The 23966-nt window shown below is 43.6% G+C and overlaps 1 protein-coding gene across 5 annotated transcripts in view; it reads right to left on the bottom strand.

The window, feature by feature from the left end:
- Nucleotides 1-23966, bottom strand: part of Itpr (Inositol 1,4,5,-trisphosphate receptor) — a 127269-nt gene that overhangs the window by 101274 nt on the left and 2029 nt on the right. For all 5 annotated transcript variants that reach the window (XM_084581514.1, XM_084581338.1, XM_084581430.1 and 2 more), the window contains exons 4-12: nucleotides 23512-23757; nucleotides 19406-19504; nucleotides 15151-15234; nucleotides 14224-14451; nucleotides 13256-13633; nucleotides 11476-11700; nucleotides 7250-7683; nucleotides 3273-3440; nucleotides 1179-1274 (exon numbers count right to left, since the gene is read on the bottom strand). In XM_084581514.1, the coding sequence (XP_084437640.1) occupies nucleotides 1179-1274; nucleotides 3273-3440; nucleotides 7250-7683; nucleotides 11476-11700; nucleotides 13256-13633; nucleotides 14224-14451; nucleotides 15151-15234; nucleotides 19406-19504; nucleotides 23512-23757 (1958 nt within the window). The remainder of the gene's footprint in view (nucleotides 1-1178; nucleotides 1275-3272; nucleotides 3441-7249; nucleotides 7684-11475; nucleotides 11701-13255; nucleotides 13634-14223; nucleotides 14452-15150; nucleotides 15235-19405; nucleotides 19505-23511; nucleotides 23758-23966) is intronic.

Below are 23966 nucleotides of genomic sequence, written 5' to 3'. Positions count from 1 at the left end.
CCACTGCTACTGCTTCGAACTGCTGTAAGGGTCGCGGAGGCGTTCCCGATTTTGGAGCATTCTTTAATGTGCTCGTATTCATTAGTTCTATGGAGCATGTCGTAGTACCACAAATAAGTCCGAATAATCAAGCATGTCTTAAAAATCAAGGGTTAGAATGCTCGATCCATGACCCCCCCCCCCCCCCTTTTTTTTTTCTTTTTTTTTACAGATACAGCAAAATAGCGGATATAGCGAAGTCATTTCAGATTCTCGCTGACTTCAATATAACCGCTCTAGACTGTACATTATTATGATTATTGTCACAAGTACATGATCATTTCACCCTGATTAACATGGGGAAAAAATCCTCTATGCCTTTCTTTGTGTCACTGGCTGTTGGACCTAATCACAGGGCTGTTACAGGGTTTTGTGTTACTGGCTGTTGGCTACCTTCTTATGTTTATCAAAATAAGTCTCTCATTCTTCCTTATTTGTTTGCACCTCTCCTCTTCCCATTTCAATTTCTTTCTTTCTCTTTTGCCTATACGTTCTTGGGCTGAGAATAAACGGTTGGTCATTTGCTGAGCAATGCTGTCTTCTATGGTCACTTCCCCATGCTATGGCCATTAGCCACGCGTATGACAGCATCTAAACAAATGCTAAAGGCCAGCTGTGCCTTTGACCTCCCTAGTGTAAAAGAAAGTTTGTGTATATAAAGCCAAAGCAATTGCTTTCAGAGTACTTCAAAATTAGTGCTGAACTAACATATTGTAAATTGTCTAAATGAATTTTAACTTGTATAAATTTACAGCCAGTCAGACCCACTCATAAGCAGCACAAAAATGCTACATGTAAAAATGGTTTAGTTCACTTTATGAGGTTTAATGTCCCAAAGAGACTCAGGCTGAGAGACGCCGCAGTGGAGGACTCCGGAAATTTTGACCACCTAGGGTTCTTTTAACGTGCACTGACATCGCACAGCACATGGGCGCCTTGCTTTCTGCCTCCATTGAAAAGCAGCTGCCGTAGCTGGGATTCGATCTTGCATGCATGGGCACAGCAGCTGGTCACCCTTACCACTGCACCACCACGACGGGTCACTTAAAAATGACTAAGCTAGAACGAGCCACTCATTTTCATCACAGCTCCACTGCTCCTGCAGTCCAAACAAGTGGTCACTTCACAAGCATCCTCACTTGTGAATCAGTTCAATGTCCAGGTGAGGCGACAAACTGTTGATGGCCAGGTACTGCCTGTCCAAGCACATGCCAGAAAAAAGGTCAAGTTGGTGTCTGCAAAAAAAAGAAGAAAATGAGATTGTCTGTTAGTTACATGTACCTCCTGTCCCCTGTCTCAAGGAGCCTATGGCCCCAAAGCAGGATAGCTAAATGTTTATCCCAAATCTTCCGATGGAAAAGTTGCAGCCAACAAGACAGGGATGCCATCCCATCACTTCTAAGCTTAGAGTACTATAACTGCCCCTGCTCTGGTAACTGCACTTCTACCTGAATGTATAAGATGAACATGTTAGAATGCTTAAAGTATGCTCCACACAAAACTTGCTTTTCAATTAACGAACTGACATTACTGTTAACAAGCACTATAAATTCCATTTGTATCAGCCCATGATCTCTCCATTGCTTCCATGTACCTAACCAAACAGTCTGGCGTATGCTCTGTTTTCTGTCACAGTATGAGTCCACGACTTGTAAAGTAACCGCTGAGTTGTGAGGAGAGCACATCTCTGCAGTAATGCAGCAACCTGTTTTTGACCTGCAACTAAAAGACATTTTAGGAATTCTGACATTTATTTTTTCACTTGCTCCGCACTACCTCGGACTCTCAACAGCTGTAGGCATGAACTTATAATGCACTTGGTAATGTTGCTGGTTGTTTCAGAGACAGCAACTCAAATCGGTTTGGTTTGGTTTGTGGGATTTAACGTTCCAAAGCGACTCAGGCTACGAGAGACGCCATAGTGGAAGACTCCAAAAATTTCGACCACCTGGGGTTCTTTAACATGTAATAACATCGCACAGCGAACGAGCGCCTTGCTTTTCACCTCCATTGAAAAGCTGCCGCCAAGGCCAGGATTCGATCCCGCATCCTTGGTCGCAGTAGTCGAGCGCCGTAACCACTGCGCCATCCCAATGGATTGCAACTCAAATCATTCGTAACCGTAACATCATTCGTAACGTGTATACTCATGTAATGAAACCACTTTTCTTCAAGAAAAATTGGCATCAATTTGCAGGGAGCGTTCATTATGCAGGAAAAAGTTGACAGATTTTTTTTTGCTAGTTAGAATTTAATACATGTCCGTCGTCTTCCGTCCATCCATAAGTTTGTCAGTCAATGAAAACATACGGTCAGCCATGATCATGGCGCCAGCTTTAAGCCTTGTTTGCCTTAAAAGGTGTTTGCTGCTAGTATCACATGTTCCAATGATTTTGCAGCAGTAGGAGGGTCTGCCCCAACTGCAGTATAATAAAGCAAACATCACCAGGTTTGCAACAGCACAGTTGCCGAGCAAGCACTCCTGTCAGGGGCGTCTTGCCACTCTGCCAAGTTCACCCTCAACCCTCTCCCCTGCAATAACGCACCTTGATGTTATTACTAGGTGGCACATTCGCATACTGTATGCCAAGAAATGCGCAGTGGACTGCCACCATGACGGCGCGATACAGAAATGTACTAATGTCTAATGCTTTTTTTAAACTAAATTCCAGTCACAAAAGTGGGGGAGGGTTCATTATGTGAGTGGGTCCATTACATGAGTAAATACGGTAATTCAATTTTAGCATTCGAATGCAATATATATCATTCAAGTTAGTCAATTAGTTAACCACAAACCATAATATGTGTAGCATTCAGTCTACAAAGCTTATGTGTCCAACACAAACAGAAGTAGCATTGCATGTTTCAGACAATTTCATTGTGAACACTGGTATATTACTTCCCTCACACTAGACAATATACACGATCTTAATTTGACTTTTCATTTTCAATTGATTTATCATTTATATGGACATTACACTGTTGTTTTGTCATTGCAGGCACATGATAGATAAGTTGTTTTATCTGTCATACGAAAATGCAGGTACTTTTCTTAGCGCTTGCATACTGTTTTGTGCCACGTGCTCACTGAGTTTCTCTGGGTTGTGTCCCCACCTAATAAAAGATTCAACAGGCAGAGGTCACTAATATCGACAAGTAAAAGGAAAGCAGAGTTCGACGGCTGCGGTTTTGGCTGTGGCACAGCTGGCATGATTGGGTACCAAATGCCTCACCGGTAATAGTCCAGGGTAGCCCGTGCATTGGGGCACTCGGTATCCTGCGCCAGCTCCACAATGCCACGTGCCTGCCGGCCACCGTCCCACAGGAGGAGCACTTGTTCCTCCACAGCCACAGTGGGTGGGCCCCCTTCCATCTCCAGTTCCACCTGGCTGCGAACCACTCTGCAAGAAAAAGGGAGCAAGAGCCCAATTCTCACTTCATGCAGAGTTCTACTACGCATAATCCTGTGAGACATGTTCAAGGATGCTCGTCATCATCATAAGCACAACTATGCCTACTGTGGGACGGAAGGCTTCTCTCACGGATTCCCTCAATCCACTTCTATGCACCTCATGCTACGCTTGCCTTCTCTTGGAATCCACTCAGTAGCCCTCATGGGAGGATTTATGGAAGCAGTGGAGGGTGCAGTCATTAGCCCCTCAACAAGAAATTTTTCACATAGAAACAATGCCGGATGAAAATTTTTCAATGCAAAAAGTCTGAAGAATACATCCTTCAAATGGGACTGAAATACATGCAGGAAACGAGACAACCACCACCACCCTCGACCATCCTATCCAAAAGTTGCCCATAATTCTAACTCTGCCAGTGCAAGACCATTAGTTTAAAAAAATAAGGCTGAGCACGAGGCCAAAAAATCCGAGCAAAGCAGACAAAAATGCAGAAAGCTACAGCAAAATATGAATTTTTTTTATACAAAGCTCTTCTTTTTGCATTACCATGACATCATAGCACAGATACTTCTAAACACAATGCAACAAATCAACACCCACTTCAGAAACTACTGCTAATTTTAGAAATTCCTTACTTCTACTTTTACTTTTGTTTTAGTGTGAAAACTCTACTTCATAAGGTCTAACCAGTCCACCGCTCCATGTGTCGCCAAACTGGCAGGTACTGAAAATTCAGGCTTCGCTATTACAACGAGAAAGTGCGATCAGAACCCAGCCTTCCAGGACCCTTGGATCTTGAGTTAGACACACTGCCGCTAGGCCATGCAGGAACATTTATGCCAACATTTATAGATATGCTTGTTTCGAAACTCCCCCGCCGAAGCCAGGCACGACTTGCTCTTAAGGAGTGTGACAGTGCTGCTGTCGACACTTGCACGAATGTTTGGCTCACATTGTGTGAGCGGGTGGCTGTTCTTTTCCCATTGCCACAATTTTTTCATCTACCCATGAGTTTTTGTTGCTCCGGATTTGTTTTCTTTTGCTTTCGTGATAGCGAACATGTGACTACTTTGTGATTTTCTTTAGAAGTTTGTTGTTTTCCTCAACAGAGTGACAAGCCAGTGTTTAGGATGCTGCTACGAAGTCGAATTCCACTGCCGGCTGCTACAGCTAGGCCAGCCATTTTTTTCTGCCATAAAAAGCTGCACTCATCGACCTGTATTTCCTTTTAACTTCAAATACTTTGAAAAGCAGCCAACATGTCAATGTGCTTCGCACCTGCAGTAGTTGCACAAGCAGATACCGAAGCAATCCAGAAAATAAGGGCTATAATGATGCTCTAGGGCCAGCTGGTGCATCTTGAAATTGTAACAAAGGGTGGGACAAGCAGATTCAAGGAGCGCAGGAGTTTCAGTCACAGTCCAGTTTCAGTGAAAAAAGTTGAAACTGAAGAACCATCCGTGTCTAACGTCAGTTTTCGTGTGCACGTGTCTTCTGTATATGCTGGCACCACCCGTTTTCTCCATTCTCGAATCCACAGCTTCATGAGAGGTGGGCTAGCGATCTAATACGGCACTAAAAAGCTACTCTGCAAACATATGCAACATGTGTGACATTCATATCCAGCCATCAGACAGTCAAAATGTACAAGCATCGTCAACAGTGAGACTGTGAAGATATAGCTGGGTTTGTGGGCACTGAAATATGGTGCCATTCTCATGCTGTTTCCCAATAAGCCCCCAATTAAACCTGTCCTCTACATCCAAAAGACGACAATCACCAAAGAAGAGAGGCTGAACTGCTAGGCATGCAGAGTATCTGGCTTGTCAATTCCCTCACTAAGAGCCGCAAGATCTTCTGGGTGATTTGGATAGCACTGACATTGGAAACATCATTGCTAATATGACATTACAGCGACTGCCTCGACATTGGCAAATTTCAGTTGTAGGAGAGCATGGCGATTGTCAGCAAGCGGTTTTCTATGAATCAGGGATGAAAACAGGCGTTTTCCATCTTCAAAAGTGTTGTGATAAAAAGAGACCTTGTATGTATACATACCTATTTTCAAGGAATAAAACTACCGCAAAGATTGCTTGTGTATGTGCTGTGGGCATGAATCCCCTGTCCCATCCTAATGGCCACATTCAATTATCACGAGTTTATGCACAGTGTTAAGAAGGATGGTGAGAGCAGGGCGCACCGACCACCCCCCATTGCCTCCCAGTCTCCCGCAGCAACGCTGCGGCGGCTTTCTTTCTCTCCTCCAGACCTGCCCGTGGGACCTCCTCTCCACAGTCCAAGAGGAGCACGCCTCCCGCAATTCTCTCATCTTTCAGCAGGTGATCGAGCACGCGGGCGGTTCAGACTTTCTGCCAAGGAGACCGCCGCCGTCACCTGAATTGCTCGGTCATCGTACACACTTATCGCTGCGGGCCATGAGTGTGAAGCTACGCCAAGTGAGCATAACACCCTCCTCTCACCTTTTCACATGTGCTTCCACCTTTCGGTGGTTTCTATTTCACCCCCATATGCGAGCAAGGCGTCTGCTCGCTACACCGGTTGTTTCTTGAGTGCTGTATTTTGCTGTGTACTCTAGCGGAATAAAGCCTGCTTGAGTACCAAATTTGCGTTTGTCCCTTCTGGCCCGATTCTCGCACCACCGGTTGGGGGTCACAGCTCTGACTGTTAGGGTTAGCACGCTGGGGCTAGAAGGCGACTTGCGCATCTAGCCCCCTTTGGAGCGTTATTCCAAGAGTAACCCCCATAGTGCTGATGCGCTCACGAAAAAACGTGGAAGCAACAGTGTGCGCAAAGTCAGCACAACAGCTAGGCTGTCCTTTCCCGCGAACATATTTGTCAAGTGTTCTTCACTTAGAACATTATTCTCCCAGTTCTTGGTGTCACGTTTCTTGGTGCACGATGTGCATTAACGGGGAAAAGGCTGCAAAGCAATAACTACAGGACGAAGGTGAGCTTGTTGCACAACTCTTCAGGCAAGTGGGAATGAGCATAATATGTGCCGCATTTAGAAATAACAATTTGAGGACCACCACTGGCTATGAGAGCAGATGCAGTCAAGTCCGCCACACTATGATGGTGTAAGTATGCGCTTAATGAGCCACATGGCTTTTAGCGGCATTAAAACGTAAGCTCCCCCAGCTTTGAATTTACTGCTCGAAAGATGGCTGTTCTACAATAGGCCAAAATGTGTATCGTTGCAAGCTCCTACATAAGCACACCTTAGATAGCCACCGTGCTGGCAAACGCATCGAGCGCGCTCCCTGTGCACGCGCAACACTGAGTGCTAGCAGACGACGCTTGCTTCCATTGCGCACGCAACCTTCGACCATAGTGTCGCGGTTCCTGCCACCAGCCGCTCTGAATGGGCACATTGGAAAGTTTCAAAACTCGAGTATATCTATAAACGTTGGTTCATACAGCTTGTTGAAAGCAGGGCTTTGTACCTTTGTCGCTCCAGGCAACTTGAACAATGTACATCATAATCCTCCTCAACCACGTTAAACATCTGCAATTTTCTTTTGCCAGCTTCACATCATGTCCCTAGTGCCATGTTATAGCAAGCCCGTGTAACCATTTTTCAAAAAGTGATTGTAAAAACAAACTATGTTTAAAAGCATTGTCCAAGTTGTCTCTTGCATTTTTCAAAGTTAAAAGCAGGCCTGCCATCAAGAAAACAAAAATTAAAAGCAAATCCTGCTCAGGTTAAAGAATTTGTCCTAACTCACATATAACAACTTTCAGACATTAACGTTAACCACCAGGTTGGCCTCCATCACCTGGTTTCAATGAGGATGTCAGCATTGTGGGGTGACAACACAGCCTTGCAGATTAGCTCCTGAGTGACTGGGATAGCCTGCTTGTTGGAGATGCACAGATCCGAGAGGTAGTCAAGGAAGCGGCTTTCCCGGTTCTGCCGCACCAGGCTGACAAAGGTCTCAATTTCGGCCGCAGTGATGTGCTTCTCCAGAAGTTTGCGGTTGCTGTGCAGCAGTGCCGTGATCGTGTCCTCAGCCAGCACGTCATAGCCGATCTGCTTCTGCATGAACCCAAACCACTTGGCTATGTATTCCTGGTTCTTGCGGTAGTCCTGCTGGGAAAGCCGCAGGATCCGATACGAGAGGCGGCACATGTGCTTGTAAGGTGCGTAACGTGGGTCTGCCAGATCTTCCATTCGCAGCAAAGGACCCTGGCCATTGTCGGTAAAGGGTGCCTGCAAACCACGAGCCAAGACATGCCAACATAAATTTTTTGCTGCTGCAATAAACATGACTGCCAAACTTCTACGTTTCTATGAAAATGTAAGTGCACAACTGCTGTTGCATGCTGCTTTAGGCATATGTCATAGCTGAAATAGAGCCTAGTTCTAAGAAAGAAACACTGCTGACACATAGTGACATCCACAGGCATTATACCAGATGGCAAACAATGTTCCCCCCTCTGCACATTTTATTCAAACCTTTGTAATGAGTGGGGCAACAGCCACGGGGTCATAATGGTTGTTGTAATTGCCTTGCTTGAATTTGTAGCTTGAGGCTCAAGTGTTATATAAGCAAGTAATGCTTCGTCAGGGCTCCCTAAATTATTGTATATCCCCCCTTTGGTAACCTCACAGCTACTCATGTTCACAATCATGGCTCGCAACAAAATGCCAGCCTCAGAGGGTTTGAAATAGCAGCTTGACAAAAGCGTATCAAGCATTCTGTCTGTGCAGGTACGCCACAATTATCGCACAGAGGGCAGGCATGCAGACAAATGGTTTTTAGAAGTGCTGGCTGCATATAACTGCAGAACTAATTTGCCAGTGGTGGACAAATTACTTCTAAACGCTATCACAAGGGCCGCAGTGGTATGGCTGAAAGTAGCAGGATAAGTACACTCTATAACTGCAAATTATGTCGATAATTAGAAGATTTGCAGTGTTCAAAAAGTGCAACTCTGTGCTGCTCCCGAAGGCACTCTGCGTTGTGACACCTGATGTGTGTGGTCCTCTCTGCATTCAACAGATGATGCAAGGGAGCACTCAAAATGTTGGTGCCAATCGTTTTCTAGGCGCTCATGTCTAAACATTGGCTTTACATGGCATGTGATGCTGCAAGAGTTCAAATAGTCAAATACGTTGGAAAAATCAGGGGTCCAGGTTTTAGGTCAAGGGCTACCTTACATTTCAACGTGGATAAATTGAGCCCACCTAGCCCAGCCCCATCCAAGTTACAAACAAGAATTATACCCGACTTGTTCAGACTGACCAGGAAGGAAATCTAAAAATGCGCCACTCTCAGTGGTCAAAGCACTTAAGTCTTCTTAGGTGCAGTAATGCGAAAGCGTTTCTCTTACAGCAGCTGATTATTTTGCTGCATGTTCGTTTCTTTCTACCTTTGCCTTTTCTGACATACTTTTTTTGCTATAAATCAATATTAGATCAAGGCTCGGGGCTCATTTGCTGCTCTCTGGCGAGAGCCATATGAGACTACTGTGCTGTGGTGTTTTGTGTAAACCTCACTAGATGGCGCCAGGCACCTGCCTAACGAGAAATTCACTGTCTGTTTTGTTTTGAAATTTGCATGCGCATTTTTCCAAACACTTTTCTTGTTCTTGATAACCTACAATAGAGGACCTTTTTTTACATTTTTGTTCATTTTTTAACTCCATTTTTTTCTTACAACGAGAGAGAGAGAGACTCACCCACCAGCTCTAGGAAGTCCCCTAACTTCACCACCTATTCTACGCCGATGCCATGCTGGTGCACCCAAGGGTCACCAGGAGAGGTGGAGGCAACTTTGCAACATGGCCTCAACCTCATCTCTTGCTTTCTGTCCACCACCAGACTTCAACCCGCCCCTGAAAAAAGCGAGCTTCTCCTTCTATCCCATGCCCCCTACAAACGCTCAGGCAACCATCTCCTCTCCTTTCACATGAATAACACACATATTTCTCGCATCCCAACATGCAAAATCCTTGGAATCAATCACCCTCTAAGGGTGCTCCCATCAAAAAGTGGTCAACTCTGCCCCTAGCATATGCCACTCGATTACTCACCTAGTTTCAGCGAGTGGACAGGGGGCATGCGGGCCAGCATGAGAAGCAGGCATGCCAGGTCAAGCATGCACTGGCTCTTAATCATATCCTTTATTCCGCACCCTTTTTGTCACCTCAACAAGGCCCATTACTTGGTGCATTGTTCTTATCCACCCTCCACGCCTTCTACAAGGCTGCTCTTCATCCGCCTGTGCATGCATCTATGAAAAACCTCTAAGCCACGGGCCTACTCCTTTCTCTTTCTAACCTCATCTAACTGCACAAGGGCCGCCAGATTGCCCAGATCTCAGGCACTCAACAGGGCCGATGGCTCTTGCAGCAAGTGGAAATTCCTTGCATTGACCTTCCTCGATATACTCCAAACACCCCGCTCCTACCGGATCTCTGCCTCTCCCCCATACCATGCCAACATGTCTCTTACCCTACACACATACACACAGGCCGTCATGAGGCCGCGCGTCACGCCATCTTGCCGGAGCTCCTTTCTCCCATACCACTGCTTACCCGAATGCCACCCTGTCACCATGGAACAATATCGGAGCAGCCGCATGCTGCATCTACAAACGACACTCCCTTTATATCACCACCCACACCACGGGCCCATACACTACTCCTTCATTAAACACCATCCTTGAGCTTCTACCTATCGCTCATGCCATCATCTCATTTACCCAGCTTCCCTCCTATCCCTAGTATACCATATACACAGACTCAATGGCAGCAGTTCATTCTCCAATCCCACCCTCTCCCCACTAAACTCCAGACAATGAACTCGCTAGCGCCTCCTCTCCCTGAGACCCTCCATAGCAACCTGCCTATGCTGGGATTACAGGTAATAAGCTGGTATGCCAGCTTGCCCGCGATACTCTACACCGGGCGCCTGCGATCCCCTGGTCAAATCCACCCTCCGGTAACGAGGACCTCATCTACAAAAAGCAAATTACACAGCTGTACTCTCACGCCTGTGAATCCCTGCAGACACCCCTTTCTCCTGACCCGGATCTCTCCATTGTTCACTCCTATGTCCTGCGAAAAATTCAGCTGAACACGCTCCCCTATCCAGCGCAATTATTATTATTCTGAGTGCGTTCTGAGCCCTCCTGTTCAAACTGTATTCATTTATACACCAACCTAGAACACTGTCTCTTTGAATGCCTCGTCACTTACTGCTACTGTTGTCCTTTCCCTCAGTACCGTCCGGCATCCTTAAACTAGAAAATGAGAATTGCGGCCTTGTTCTCGGGAAGTTGGCACAGTAGTGCTTTGCGCACGTGGCTGAGGAACGGAAGTATGGAGGTTTAATTCCTGGCAGTGACATGATTTATTTTTTTTACTAATGACTGATGGTTCATGCAGACATGCTCTGCCAACATATTCTGTCTACACCGCTCATGAGACAAGAAACGTTTTAGCATTAAAAGATCACATGATCCTGATTTGGTGATGTCATTCAGCTTTCTATAACAACAAAATTGATGTGACTACTATGACAAAATAACTGAATTTGAATGTTGCAAAGCATACCTGTGATGTAGTAAAACTGAAAGGAATGACCTGCCTTGTGCTTAATTTCTGTCAGAAAACAGCAAGGCCAGTTCAGCAGCCAATATGGCAATCCCACTTTAACAGTGCCATTAATACTGTGCAGCTCAATGCTGAAGCCCCAATCAAAGTATGAGTGCAAAGATAATGGCAAAGGTGCAACCTTTATTGGTGACCTCCAGCCTGCCAAGCTACGTCTGCTTTGGACAAACTTGTCGTCTAAGTGCAGCAATCAAGAGAATTTCTACAAGTCAAAAAGATGCACACACATGATGCGTTCGAGAATGGAGCAGACTTCTGTACAACTTCTTAGTAAAATCGTTGAATACAGAGGCTTGCAGTTCACCAGGCTACATAGCGAGCACAGACTTTGCCAAATGAAACCAGCTAATAAGAACAGCTCTTAAGCAGTTGGAAGCTATACCTGAAGAATATGAAACAGCTGTCGGAGCACGTTCTGCTCTCGCAGAAGCTTCTGTCGTTCCCTGTTCGGCTTAGTCACCACCAACTCAAGAGGATCGGCCTTGTTGGGGTCGCCTTCGCGGCTGGCCGTGAAGTAGATCACCTCCTGGAGTAGCTGCAGCAGCAGACGACGCTCCGTGACGCCTGCTCTGCCGCTTTCTAAAGCACCAACCAGCAGCTGCAGCACCTGGATGCAATATGGCAAGAGCTACAGAGACAGGAAAAGAGGGCAATGACATACAATACAGAATAAAAGAGCACTTCACAGTGCACTGATGCAAATGCATACCTGCCAACCTAGTAACGTGAAAATTCGGGAGACTGCCGGGAGGGGGGGGGGGGGGGGCATGGGCATATCTTTTAATTCAGCAATTCGGAAATTATTGAGGCTGACATCTGAAAAAGGTGAGAATGGTGGCCTACTAGCTTATTTTGAACTCATCTCTGTGTTGTTGCATTATCAAAAACTCTTCCAAGTATACTTGCAAGTACTTTTTTTTTGTAACGAAATTCTTGGCTTTTGATAGCGCCATCAATTGCTCCAACTCAGGGAAACACAAAGAGTAGTTCGGCATTCCTCACTTCACTCAACGACCTGAGAATGCCAACTGAAGCTTAGCGCATTGCTGGTGCCACATTATTCCAGCCATTGTGCTAGTGCACCCGAGATCATATTGGGCGCGAGAACATACCGTGGCACCACCTCTCGGAAGCGCCCGCATGACGAAGTGGGATAACGCACGTTGAGCGGCTGCTGTGGGATGCTTTCCTAGGCAGTTCAGTTAAGCGTTAGCATTACGTTCATTTATTTATTTAATATACACCTCAGTCTGGGCCCGCGCTCAGTAACGACTAGATTGCTAAATGCACGAGCCAGCCAGAGATGAGCCAATCCAGAAAATCCAGCGCCCGTCAGTCGCTCACGTTCATGGTGGTGCTGGCGGCCGTTACCTCGATTCAAGGTGCATGCTGGTGACTAACCGCTCCTGCGCTGCTTTCCTGCATGGTTATATTATAGGATGTTATGAAATTATAGCTATAGCGTGCAAAAAAAAATTAGAAAAACAAATGTTGGGCTGTGGCGGCCACTTTTCAGGAGATTTAAGGAAGCATCCTTATAACTGGGAGATGTAATCAAATTCGGGAGACCCCCAGACAATTCGGGAGAGTAGGCAGGTATGCAGATGTTACACCTGTTGGTGCCTGGCACTAAAAATAATGTGACTGTATAAATAAAGTAAGGTGGTATACAGCAAGCTGATGTTGAGCCTTAGCATCGAGGAAAACTTGTCCATCATAAGTTGACAGCTTGCAGCCTCTATGGTTTTATTGCTGCCACTCACCCAAAACAGTGAACCTGAGATTTGGGAATATCTTTCTAAAGTTACTAACATCTTTGTTTAGATAGGTGGCAACAATTTTTACAGCACCGCCATATATGTCCCAATAAGAACCTGGGAATTTTCAGGCTGTCTACCAGGAATACACCTCAACGACACAGAGTAACGCACATTACTCCCACTTCCTCAAATGCTAAACACTCCAATGAAGAAGAACACTTCCACCACTTCTGCCCCTAACTCCATGGGAAGTTGCTTCATCCAGCTTTGACCTGTGCAGCCAAAAATGATTGATCACAGTAATAGTAGAACCTATTGGAGACCTAGACTGTGGCCTAAGAGAACAGGTCTCATCTACCCTCTTATCGAAATAAAGTTTTCCACCCCCACCATCATACCCACCTGACAGGCATCATTGGCAAAATCAAGGTCCCGTACTTCGGAGGCTGACACCGGTACCACTGCAAAAGCCTCACGATCCTCCTTGGCAGGCGCACATCCTAGGCGCCACATCACTGGCCGCTCTTCCTCTCGGTCGATGGGGATAGCAGTACTGTGGACCCAAGTGTTGGTGCAAAGGTGGCGCAAGCGCACATACGAAGACTGGGGCACCAAGTCATCCGCACGAGACAGTGTAGTTGCATCCAGCTCAAAGATGGAGGCAATGTCACTGCTCTGTGGTACAGCCACCAGGCAGTACACGGGGCTCCCTGGTGGGCCCCGCAGCTTGGCTCGGGTCGGGTCAGGAGTCGGGTCCTCATCCACCTCTGCAGCTAAGTACTGCAAAAACAAATTGGCATGGATATACTAGGTACACAATTCTAAACGAACCTTATGGCAGCAAAGTGCTACTTTCCTTCCTGCACATGTGAACATGAAACTGAAATGAATGTTCCTCCGCTTCCTGTAAACAAAATGCTCATCTTGCCCAACTAATCCACAGAAATATTATGCCCTTCGATTTTATCAATTTAAAGCGAAGATGCAAGCAAACAACAAGACCATACACGCGAGGAGAAGTTCTCATGAATAGTCAAATGCGCCTTGCTTACTGGAAAGATTACACAGAAATTAGTGACACATGCTCTAGTTCATGCCCCATTTCTAATGGCATTCCTAGTAGGGTTGCGTCACAAAAGTAGAAATTGACTCTCTCTGTCATGTTCTTTGTTTTCTATTGCCCTCATTCATTCTGAAAAAATATCAGCTGGTAATAGCAGTCTGTGTGAGTGCCCATGTCTCTTTCATGTCCAACATCTTTCTGCACTTCCTTGAAATTTTCAATTTTATCAGTAGGCCAGATACAGTTACTTTTAAAACCTAGCATGCGATAGCCTTAAAGATTGAGAGATGAAAAATGCTTTACAAACCTGGCCAGTAGCAAGGTGCTTGAGTCGAAACAGACTGTTCCAATGACCAGCGCCACCTCGGCAGGGATCGTGCTGCACCACTTCCACCTCCCAGAGGGCCTTGGAGCTGGTGGCCGCTGTCGCAGTGGTGCGCCCCGTAGACCGCAGGAACACATACTGCTTCTTGCGGTACTCATCCATTGTAAGGAACTTTTCCTGCTCCGCATGAAACAGTCGCACCACATCTCCCTGCATGTGCAATCAAAGGGAGGGTGGAGCCTTCCTTCCTCTTCACACACTCAACAGCTGTTGGCCAATAATGATTCCCTTGCGCGTCAAACATATTTTTGGTTTCACCAGTCTAATCGCGTCAGATCTTATTCAGAGGTCAGCATTCTGGGTACTGTTTCTGCATGTTATTGTGTTCAAAAATCAATCTCGAATAATTAATCAATGCAGTGATGACAATTGGTCAGTGCATTTTAAAAAAAAATGAAGTATACCACAAAAAGTTCATGTAGTGCACCTCCAAACATTAGAAGCATTCTGGTTTCACAATCAAGTTAAAGGAGCATTTCCCTTATATTCACCCACAATATCATTAAATGCAGGTCTATAATTCATCAATTACTCCCTAGTTGAAGTCTTAGCAACAACACATATTCCAAGCTAAAAAATCGCATGCTAGCTCATATGAAAAACTTGATCTTGTGTTGGTGTTTTATCAAAACTACACACAAAGTATGCTGGAAGTTACAACTACAAAATATTGCCAAAAATCAGACAATGATGGTGCGCACTAATCATATGGCACTACTAATGATCACAAATAATGCATAAAAACAAGTCTTTGCTACACTCTTTACATAGCATACAAAAGATTGAGACATAATATTCAAAGTTCAGAAAGCTTCGGTAGAGAAATAAAAATACAAAACGTTCACATACCCCTTTGAGTACATCGTCCACATTCTCCTTGTGTTCCATAAAGAGCGATATCTTCCAACTCGTGTTCGAGTTCACAGCATTTACCTGCGGGGCGAAGCAATCTGCTACACTGTTCTCTCAGCAAATATTCTATTTTCATTTAGCTGTGCATAGCTCTCTACCTAATAAATAAGGTGATCTGGAACCCAAGTCCATAACATAAGCCGACGTAGCTAATAAAGGATAACCCAATAAATATTCTGCAAAATGCAAAAAATTTAATGAATCACAAGTGAGAAACAACTGGTCAAGATCTTTTCGAATAATAAAAGAATCCGAACAGTTCAACTGCAGAAACGCTACACATACAAACTAAGCAGGTGACAAAAATTTATAAAGTGTAAGGAAAATACTAACAATGTGAATTTGAAGTCAAGGCAATTCTCCTTGTTCAAATAACTAAGAGGACGGTTGCCACTGTGTAATGGGGGATTCAATGACAGCTTACCTTTGTTTCACAATTTATTGGGGTAAAGCATTAGACAGCAAGGTGCACAAATGCATAATTGCACAGTACTTTGTTGGTGTCCCATATAAGCTGAACCCCTTTACAACAGACATGCACTAGGGAGTAGTTTTTGTCTCAGAGGTCCCTTATAAGCAGGGTACCAAGTTTACATTTTCTACCCAAACCTTCTTTCGGCACACGCATCCTATGGCTAAAATACACAAAAAAGAAGGGTACACCATGTCGCAAAAGCATTTCCTTGATGGACCACCACACTGGACCACACATCGTAACTTTCTTATATTTATTTACTGCTGAAATAGCTGTAAATCTTGGTCTGCTTCATGGCTGCATTGATGCTGTCCAGCACAGCCTCTTCCAGCTTGAAAATCAGACGAAGAGCCTCATGGCCAATGTGCCAAAGCTGTATACGTTGCCAAACTATGTTTGCAGTGACTGCAAAGTGCGATCGCGATGTGACGTAGCACTGCAACTAGCAATTCGCAACTAAGCTATGTGTCTAGTAACACTGTGTCACATGAAATCACTGTGTCACAGTAACATGAAATCGTAAAAGTAACCAGCTTATCACCAAGGTGCTAGAAGTGGCCAAAACTATAAAACATCATCAGCAAAAATATTCCTCAGAAATTTATGCTTGTTTGACAAAGGGTAACAGTGGCTGTGAGTAACAGGTCTGTGAATGTCGCTACGCAGATGAAAAATAAATTAAAAGCAAACGAGGCATTTCTGAGTGGAGCTGAAACTGGTTGAATAGCAAACAGAGCAGTTTATTGTCCTCGCCAGAGCAGAAACACTTCTGTTTTTATGTCATTTGTTTTGGTCTTGGCTTGGCTATGTCTCGCTTTCTAGGCACACTTGTTTATGTCAGTGGCACCAGCTGAGCACTTCCTTTGCATTTACCAGGTTACCAGGTAGATTTGCCGCTCATACTGAAATGCAACATAGTAGAAAATTTTCGCTATATTCTTCAGACTAGTGGACACAACACCTACGGTAATTCGTGATAGGAAGCTCCACTAATTGGAGAACCCAACGCGGTCCCAATATGCTCACTCAAATGCTCGCATATGCAACCGCACTTGTGCTCTTCGTGGCAAGCCTGAAGAGCTTCTCTTCATGCATTCCCACTGCAGGGGCTCCTTTTAGTCACTGCATAGCTGATTGACCAGCTCTTTGTTTGCTGAAGTTATAATTAATAATGACGGCACAGGTGTGTCTCCTTTCGTTTTCACTGTAACTGCAATTGAGCCTGGCGATGAATGATGCCGCGTCTAACGTCTGTTACATGCAAGTCTGAGTACCAAACTTTAAAGCTAATTTGTCCTTTATAGCAAATTGTCTTCTACATCCAACGTCTGTTAAAAAAGAGGTCGAATTAATGAAAGTCATAGGACGGCCAACCATTTGGATGAATGGTGTCTCTTATACCAGATTGTCTGTTATATCAGTGTCTCATATAACGGGGTACAGCTGTATACACTCATTACTCTACTCGCACTCCTCTCCAGTCCACACCTCAATGTGCATGGCACCATCACCCTGTGCCTCTCCATAAATGACTCGTTTCTCAGCACTGGCCACAGATGCAGCTTACTTCTGCTCTTTCTCCTCCTCCTGTGGTAAACACTCTCCAGGTAGCCCCCTGTGTAACATCATTGTGATCCATGCAGCCTGGAGTGGGCAACATTAAACAATTACTCTTTTTTTTCTTGCCCACACTAATTTATGTAACCAACTACCTAGCTTATTGTGCCTTGCATGGTGCAGGCTGGGCAATGTTATTTCTGCTTCTTTTTTCTTGCCGCACTAATCATGTAACCACCTACCTTTGAGCAGGACATTTCACTTTTTTTTTCCCACTCCTGATCCAATTTATTTTATTTATATACATACTGCAGCCTCTTTATGGGGCTATTGCAGGAGTGGGTTAAATGAATCTATTGTAAGCTTCGTACAAAAACAAGTAAACAATAAAAACTAAATTGAGATGAAGTAAGGCAGAGGACAAAAAAAAAAAAAAAAAAGCAGCAACACAATGATGCAGTACCGAAAAGTGAATGCTCCAACACACTAACACCAACGAAATACATAAAATCAGGTGGGGATTAATTTCTAACAGGAAATTGTTTAAAGGCAGTGACATAACTGTTCCAGGGATTAAGTTCCAGTATTCAATAGTGCACAGAAAGAAACTGTATTTGAAATTGTCAGCGCGAGCAAAGTAAGGCTTGAGGGATACGCCACCGCCAGCGGGCTCCTGGTCATAAAAAGGAACAGTCACGGAAGGGCAAAGCAACTTCCAGAGTTTGCAATTTAATGTTAAGGTTATGGTGACTCCCACTTGACCGGGAATATCTCAAGGAATATAGATAGGATGTGAAACATAAATCTCTGCAACCAAACACTGGGTATGCACTTCTTCACCATCTTCTTACACTGGTTATGCATGGTCTCCCTGCTGCACAAAAACCATCATCCTCCTATGGTAGCCAACTGCTAGGTGGCTCGCGTGGCAACCTAGTGCTTTCACCAGACCCTCCTCATTTCATGGTAACCACTCTCCAGGTGGCAGCCATCCAATGACTGTGCATTCCTCTGATCTCCCCAAACTCTCCACTTGCCATGGCAACGCTCCTTTTAGAGCGCAGCTCTTAGGCATAGATTCCAGGACTGCATGTCATCAGTATTGTAACTAGCTACCGTCTGGCCAGCTACCCATAGCAACCCCTGTCCAATTGCAAATTCCTATGCTCTCGCCATACCCTTCTCTCTCCACAGTAATGACCCACCAGTTACGCATTCCCCACTCTCACAATACTCTCAGTATTCCACTAATCCTCCTCCCCTTCCTTCCATAGCAGCCAACATTATGATGTTTGCCAAGGCGACCACCTTCGAGTTACACTAACACTACAGCAACTTGGAGCCCAGGAAACAGGTACTCAACAGCTGTCGCTATGAAACTTACTATGAACCCTTCATCATATTTAACAATTATAAGTCAAACACAACTGAAACCTACCTGAAAAAAGATTCCTCCAGACCCTCTCACCATAAGCACTGTCTTGCCTTATCACCTATATTTGCCCGAACTAATATGTACAAATTCTCGTTTTTTCCACGAACAATCGCAGACTGGAACGCCCTACCAATTGACTCGCCGTTTTTATCACCTCCCAATTAAGTGTCATATGTTCTACTGTGCATTGTATTCTTTGTGTTATCAGTTCATCGCTGTGTAAAATTCTTTGTTTTGTTTTCTAACTACATGACATCTAATGTAAACGACCTCTCCTGCTTGGGCATATAATATGCCTGCAGTATTTCTTAAATAAATAAATAAAATAAATGACCACCATTTATCTCTGTCCGCAATATCTGTTGTAAGTTTCCATTTTTTTCCACAGACCATGACCACAGAATGAGACCACCATATCATCATTGCACCATGAGAGATAGCCAACTACTGGTGTCTTTTTGCAATTACTGCTTTTTCATACTTTTGCTAACTTGTATGCCCACTCTGCTTGCACCCATGTGTCTGCATCATGTTATTAATATATAAATTAAATTGCCACCCAACCAAAGTTTTGCACAAAATTGCTCTTCTTGCTATACATTCACCGCAATATGCATGACAAACAAAATATAAAGATATCACTGAGGCAACAAAATAACTGCAAGAAAATTATTATTATCCAAAAACACAGGCAATACGAAAATAACAGGTGTCCCATCTCTTGCCTCTTTGCAGCCTGGGTTGTCGGGCAGCTCTTGGTTACTAGCATGGAGTGGTTGGCCTGCATTCACCGGGGTCAGCACCACTTTGTCTCCAACCACCACCTAAACGTCAAAAGAGAATGTACAATTGACATGCACCCTATACTTCCACATCCATCTTTCACTCAATTGGCATTGCACAAGTAATTGAAATAAAAAAGCAGATCAAGTTGCACAGCTGACAGAAAAAGAAAACGAACTAACCTATCAAAGTGACATGATGGTCCAAGAGAGCTGAAATCTGCTTATATAAACAGTACAAACAACAATAGCAATAATGGTAAAAATTATTCACCTAACACTGACAAGTCCAATTCTACACAAAATATATATGTTTGAAAAAAAAATAAAAATAAAAAATAAATTAAATGAGTAAAAGAAAGAAAGATGCTTGGACATCGGATTACTTCCTTTGTGATACATGACAATGACCACAGTGCATTACGTCAGTTGCACAAAGAAAAATGTGCTTTTAAATGAAATCTTCACCCAAATTTTATCACTTAATACTGTAGCACAGCTTTTTTATTTTTTTTTTTTTTCAGAGTTGCATCATTAAATTCCAGTGACCACATTTTCGAAGTGCTTCTCTTCACCACTTTCTAAGAAAGATGAAATTCCTTATTGAAATGAACGTTTTTGCAATCAAGTGAAATTCAGCATAGCAAACCATTAATCCCCCTTTACAACCTCTCAGCCTAATGAGTAAAAGGTATAAAAACTTGAAGACATGAGTATCGTAAAAATTTAATGCAATGACACTGCTGCATTCACATTATGCATTACTACTAAATAACGGTCTCAATTTGTTGCTAATCATTAGGCATCGTTAGCACAGTAGCACAAATTAGTGGTATAGTGCTACTTATAGAGACTGTTTAGTAGTGTTAATTAGTGGTAAATAATTTTGTTGTCATGTGATGTGCACCTGCTTCTATACTAGGAAATGAGACAACTGCATAAGACCTCTACACTGACCAGATGAGATTTCTAAAATATTATGCTGAACAAATGCTCCTCAGTGATGTAGAGGTAGTGCACCCAGCTTACAACACAAAGGACGGCAGTTCAATTCCTCTTGACAACCTTTTTTTTTTTTTTACAGCTAAAGTGCTTCTCTTTTTCACAGGCACTTTATAATGTTTGCCTGTGTTTGGTTAAAGTTGCGACCTTGACCCTGTGAATGACTTCGCAACCTTGCAAGGCGACAACCTGCCAGAGCACCTGCTGACTCAGCCATGTCACACGGGCATATGATGTCACACCCCCTAGATCCCACAGTGCTCAGCCATGTCACCTAAAAACTGCCACAGCATCTGCCAACTTGGCTGCGAAACCCCCTCATAGATGAAGAGGTTGACAACCCCACAAGGTTACGAAACCTGGGCAAGCGCTGACTAATCGAAGGGTGCCACAACGCCGCGCCTTTCTCAAACAATCAAAGGTTTTCGTGACAGATGTAGGACGCCATCTGCATTTCGTCGGGACTCTAATGCTGTCGCTATAATATTGTATGACAGGACTCAAATAGAAATAGCTTCAGATCAAATACTAAAGATGTGCACTTAAAATTAATGCAGCGGAAAATTTTAGCAGTGCTCAAAACGTCTCTGCTCTGGCTAGAGTAAGTAAACACCCTACTGCACTTGGGCAGAGGAACTAAATATGAACTTAAAATAAAAAACACGGTTAACAGAATTTGTTTATACGACTATCTTGGGGTTTGTTAGCTTTTCTTCTGCAAGTAACGGAAGCAGCAGAGCCCTCAAGTAGACAAATAAACACAACAGAAAAGCCCTGCACAGCAAGTTTGAAAATGCAGAAGGAGCTATGTACTGCCAATGGAGAGAACATCACAAAGTTAAAAAGACCATTTCTGGCAAAAGCCTTACAAAAATTATTAGAACACAGGGTAAGCCAAAACTAAAGACACCACAGTACTGAAACACACTAATCAAGCCTCAGCATTCCGTTACATGCAAGTATAATAAGCATAGGCGTTCGTTGCTTTGCCTGTAAAAATGAAAAATACAATGAGCCGGAATATAACAAACTTTAAATATGTGCAAATAGTATTTTTCCAAATCAAATCGAATAAAATAGTCTTACTCCAATACCAAATCAAATATTAATAGTTTACTTGCTAACCAGATTGGATATGAATTGCATATGGATTAAATATTTGTATGATTGTTTGCTGCATGTAACAATATATGTGTAGCTATGTGTAGGTATCCATAAAAATTAATGTATTCATGAAACAGTGAAGAGCTAGAAGCGTTGTAACTCATGGAGATAAAGCTGTAGCTGCAAAAAGATTCAACAATGATCTCGACCATGAGACACCTGGCACCAAGTGAGTACATTAACCTGTGATTGTCATTCCACACTCCTCAGAAAATTGCTTTTTGCTACTGATGATGACGATGAACAAAACTAGCGTCACATCTCAGCTGGTGTTAAAGTTATGAGCCATGGCCTCTGATTGCAGGCATTAAGGCAGTGTTTGCTGGACCTGGCTAAGCCCTGCCATATTGTCCTGTATTGAAGACCATATGTTAAGCCATTCTCAATGCCACCATAAAAATATCACGCCATGGCATGGTATGCACAAATCAATCACAGCAGCACTCTCTGCGACATTGTGGAGGCCTTGTTTTTGCGAGAGTCATCGAAGAAAACTATGGCATACCGAATTTAACTTTTATGTCTGTTATTAGAAAATTATCAAAATACATGAGATAATATTCGATTTCTTTTTAATATTTTCCCACCATACACTACTAAATTCGGTGAGCAAACCGAATAGGAGGACACCTAAATGTTTGATATTCACATACCCATATTCTTCAAAGGCACAGACAATCGCACTGCACTGATCTGCACAGGCAGACCCATTACATCGTCATCTGTTTTGTCTAGGAAAATGTTTAGGGAAGTTAAACCAGAGATAAACCCCAGAACCACAACAAGCTGTGCTGTGTACCCTCATTACTTCAGCTCCTCCTTTCTGCAACGTCACTGTTCTATAAGCCACAAGACCAAATAGTGACAACCAGTCTTCCAAGCTGAAACTAATACTACTGCAGCCCATATATTCCTCTATGCCGCCATCACTGACGAATATTTGTTTATTTCTACTTCTATTCCTGCTATGTCAACTCTAGATGACAACAATTATTATATTATGCATTCTTATTTTTGTGTATTAATATTTAAGTCGTGCCGCAATGATCCTTTACTTGCAGTTGAGTTGACACGCTTATCCTCTATGCGTAACTCATCTTGTATAGTATTTGCTGATGTAATACCTTGTTCTTGTTCAATGCCCCCCATTGCCTTACTAACCCTTTATGATGTCTAAATAAATAAAATTAAATTTACCACAGGAATCGATGGTGTTACTTCATTCCCTCTACTACATATAGAGTGAGATGTGGCGACACTAGCATGCAAAAAAAAGTTGTCATAACAGAGAAATAGAGCAGCTCATTCTCCTACACAGCTGAGTTATTTTATACTGTTGAAGCTTACAACCCTGATAAATAGCATTGTGTCATTTCTTGTTGCCGGTGTTACAAGCACTACACTGCCTACTCTAACTATGTTTATCTTCTCGCTGAATAACTGAGTCCAGCAGTGACTACAGGTGTGGCTACACTGTTTGCAATATTGCAGTTTGCAGTTGTCTACACATAGTTGTCAGCACCAATGTAGTCAAAATGGAGTAACAGAATAATACAAGTACCATACAAAATGCAATGAACATCACTTAACATCATTCCAGTTCACAAGGGAAGCAGAATGCACAATGAGTTAGTCCTTTCTAATTATAATACTACATGGCTCCTAGGTGGAAAGGATGAAACAAGAATGAAGAGGCAGATATTGTTAGTGGTTGTTCCCCTTTCCTCAACCCCACTGATGCCATATCAAATATTGAAATCTTTGTAGACTGTTTTTCGAAAGAACACTTTAACCAATTCAGGATAGCCTACCTACACATCCCAACCGTTCCCACGTATCTTCTGCAGCAAGTCACAGAATGGCCAACTGTTAAAATCGCTTACACTGTCGCCGGTCGAACGCAGCTTGTAGAAGGGTACAACATAGAACCAGGAGCCTTCATTGCCATTCGCATCCAGGGAGACGCGCATGGCATTCTTTTCAAGCAGTGCAGGTAGCCGCTTGTTGACGGTCAGGTACTTGTTGCTCTTAACATGTAGCAGCTGCACCACTCCGCCATACTGCACCACCTCTCCGACCAGCTTGCGCTTTTCACTCTCATTCTGCTTCTTCTCCAGCTCGGCAGCATGCTACAGTCACACCAAATGAGTTACCACAGTTCAACATAATGATCAAGGCACTAAGCGGAGAAACGCACTACCATGCTCAGTTTTCAAGCACCAAATAAACTTGGCTGAATTCATTTTTCCATCTCACTTAACACTTAATGATTGTGCCTATGAATGAACATAAAGCATAGTCAGAATATAATTTGATATTATCTGAACTTCTGAGATCT

This window comes from Amblyomma maculatum, chromosome 1, assembly GCF_055883805.1.
Source record: "Amblyomma maculatum isolate TAMU_Amacu chromosome 1, ASM5588380v1, whole genome shotgun sequence".
NCBI lineage: Eukaryota > Metazoa > Arthropoda > Arachnida > Ixodida > Ixodidae > Amblyomma > Amblyomma maculatum.
Note: the sequence above shows the minus strand (reverse complement) of the source record. Positions and strands in the feature narration are given on the sequence as shown.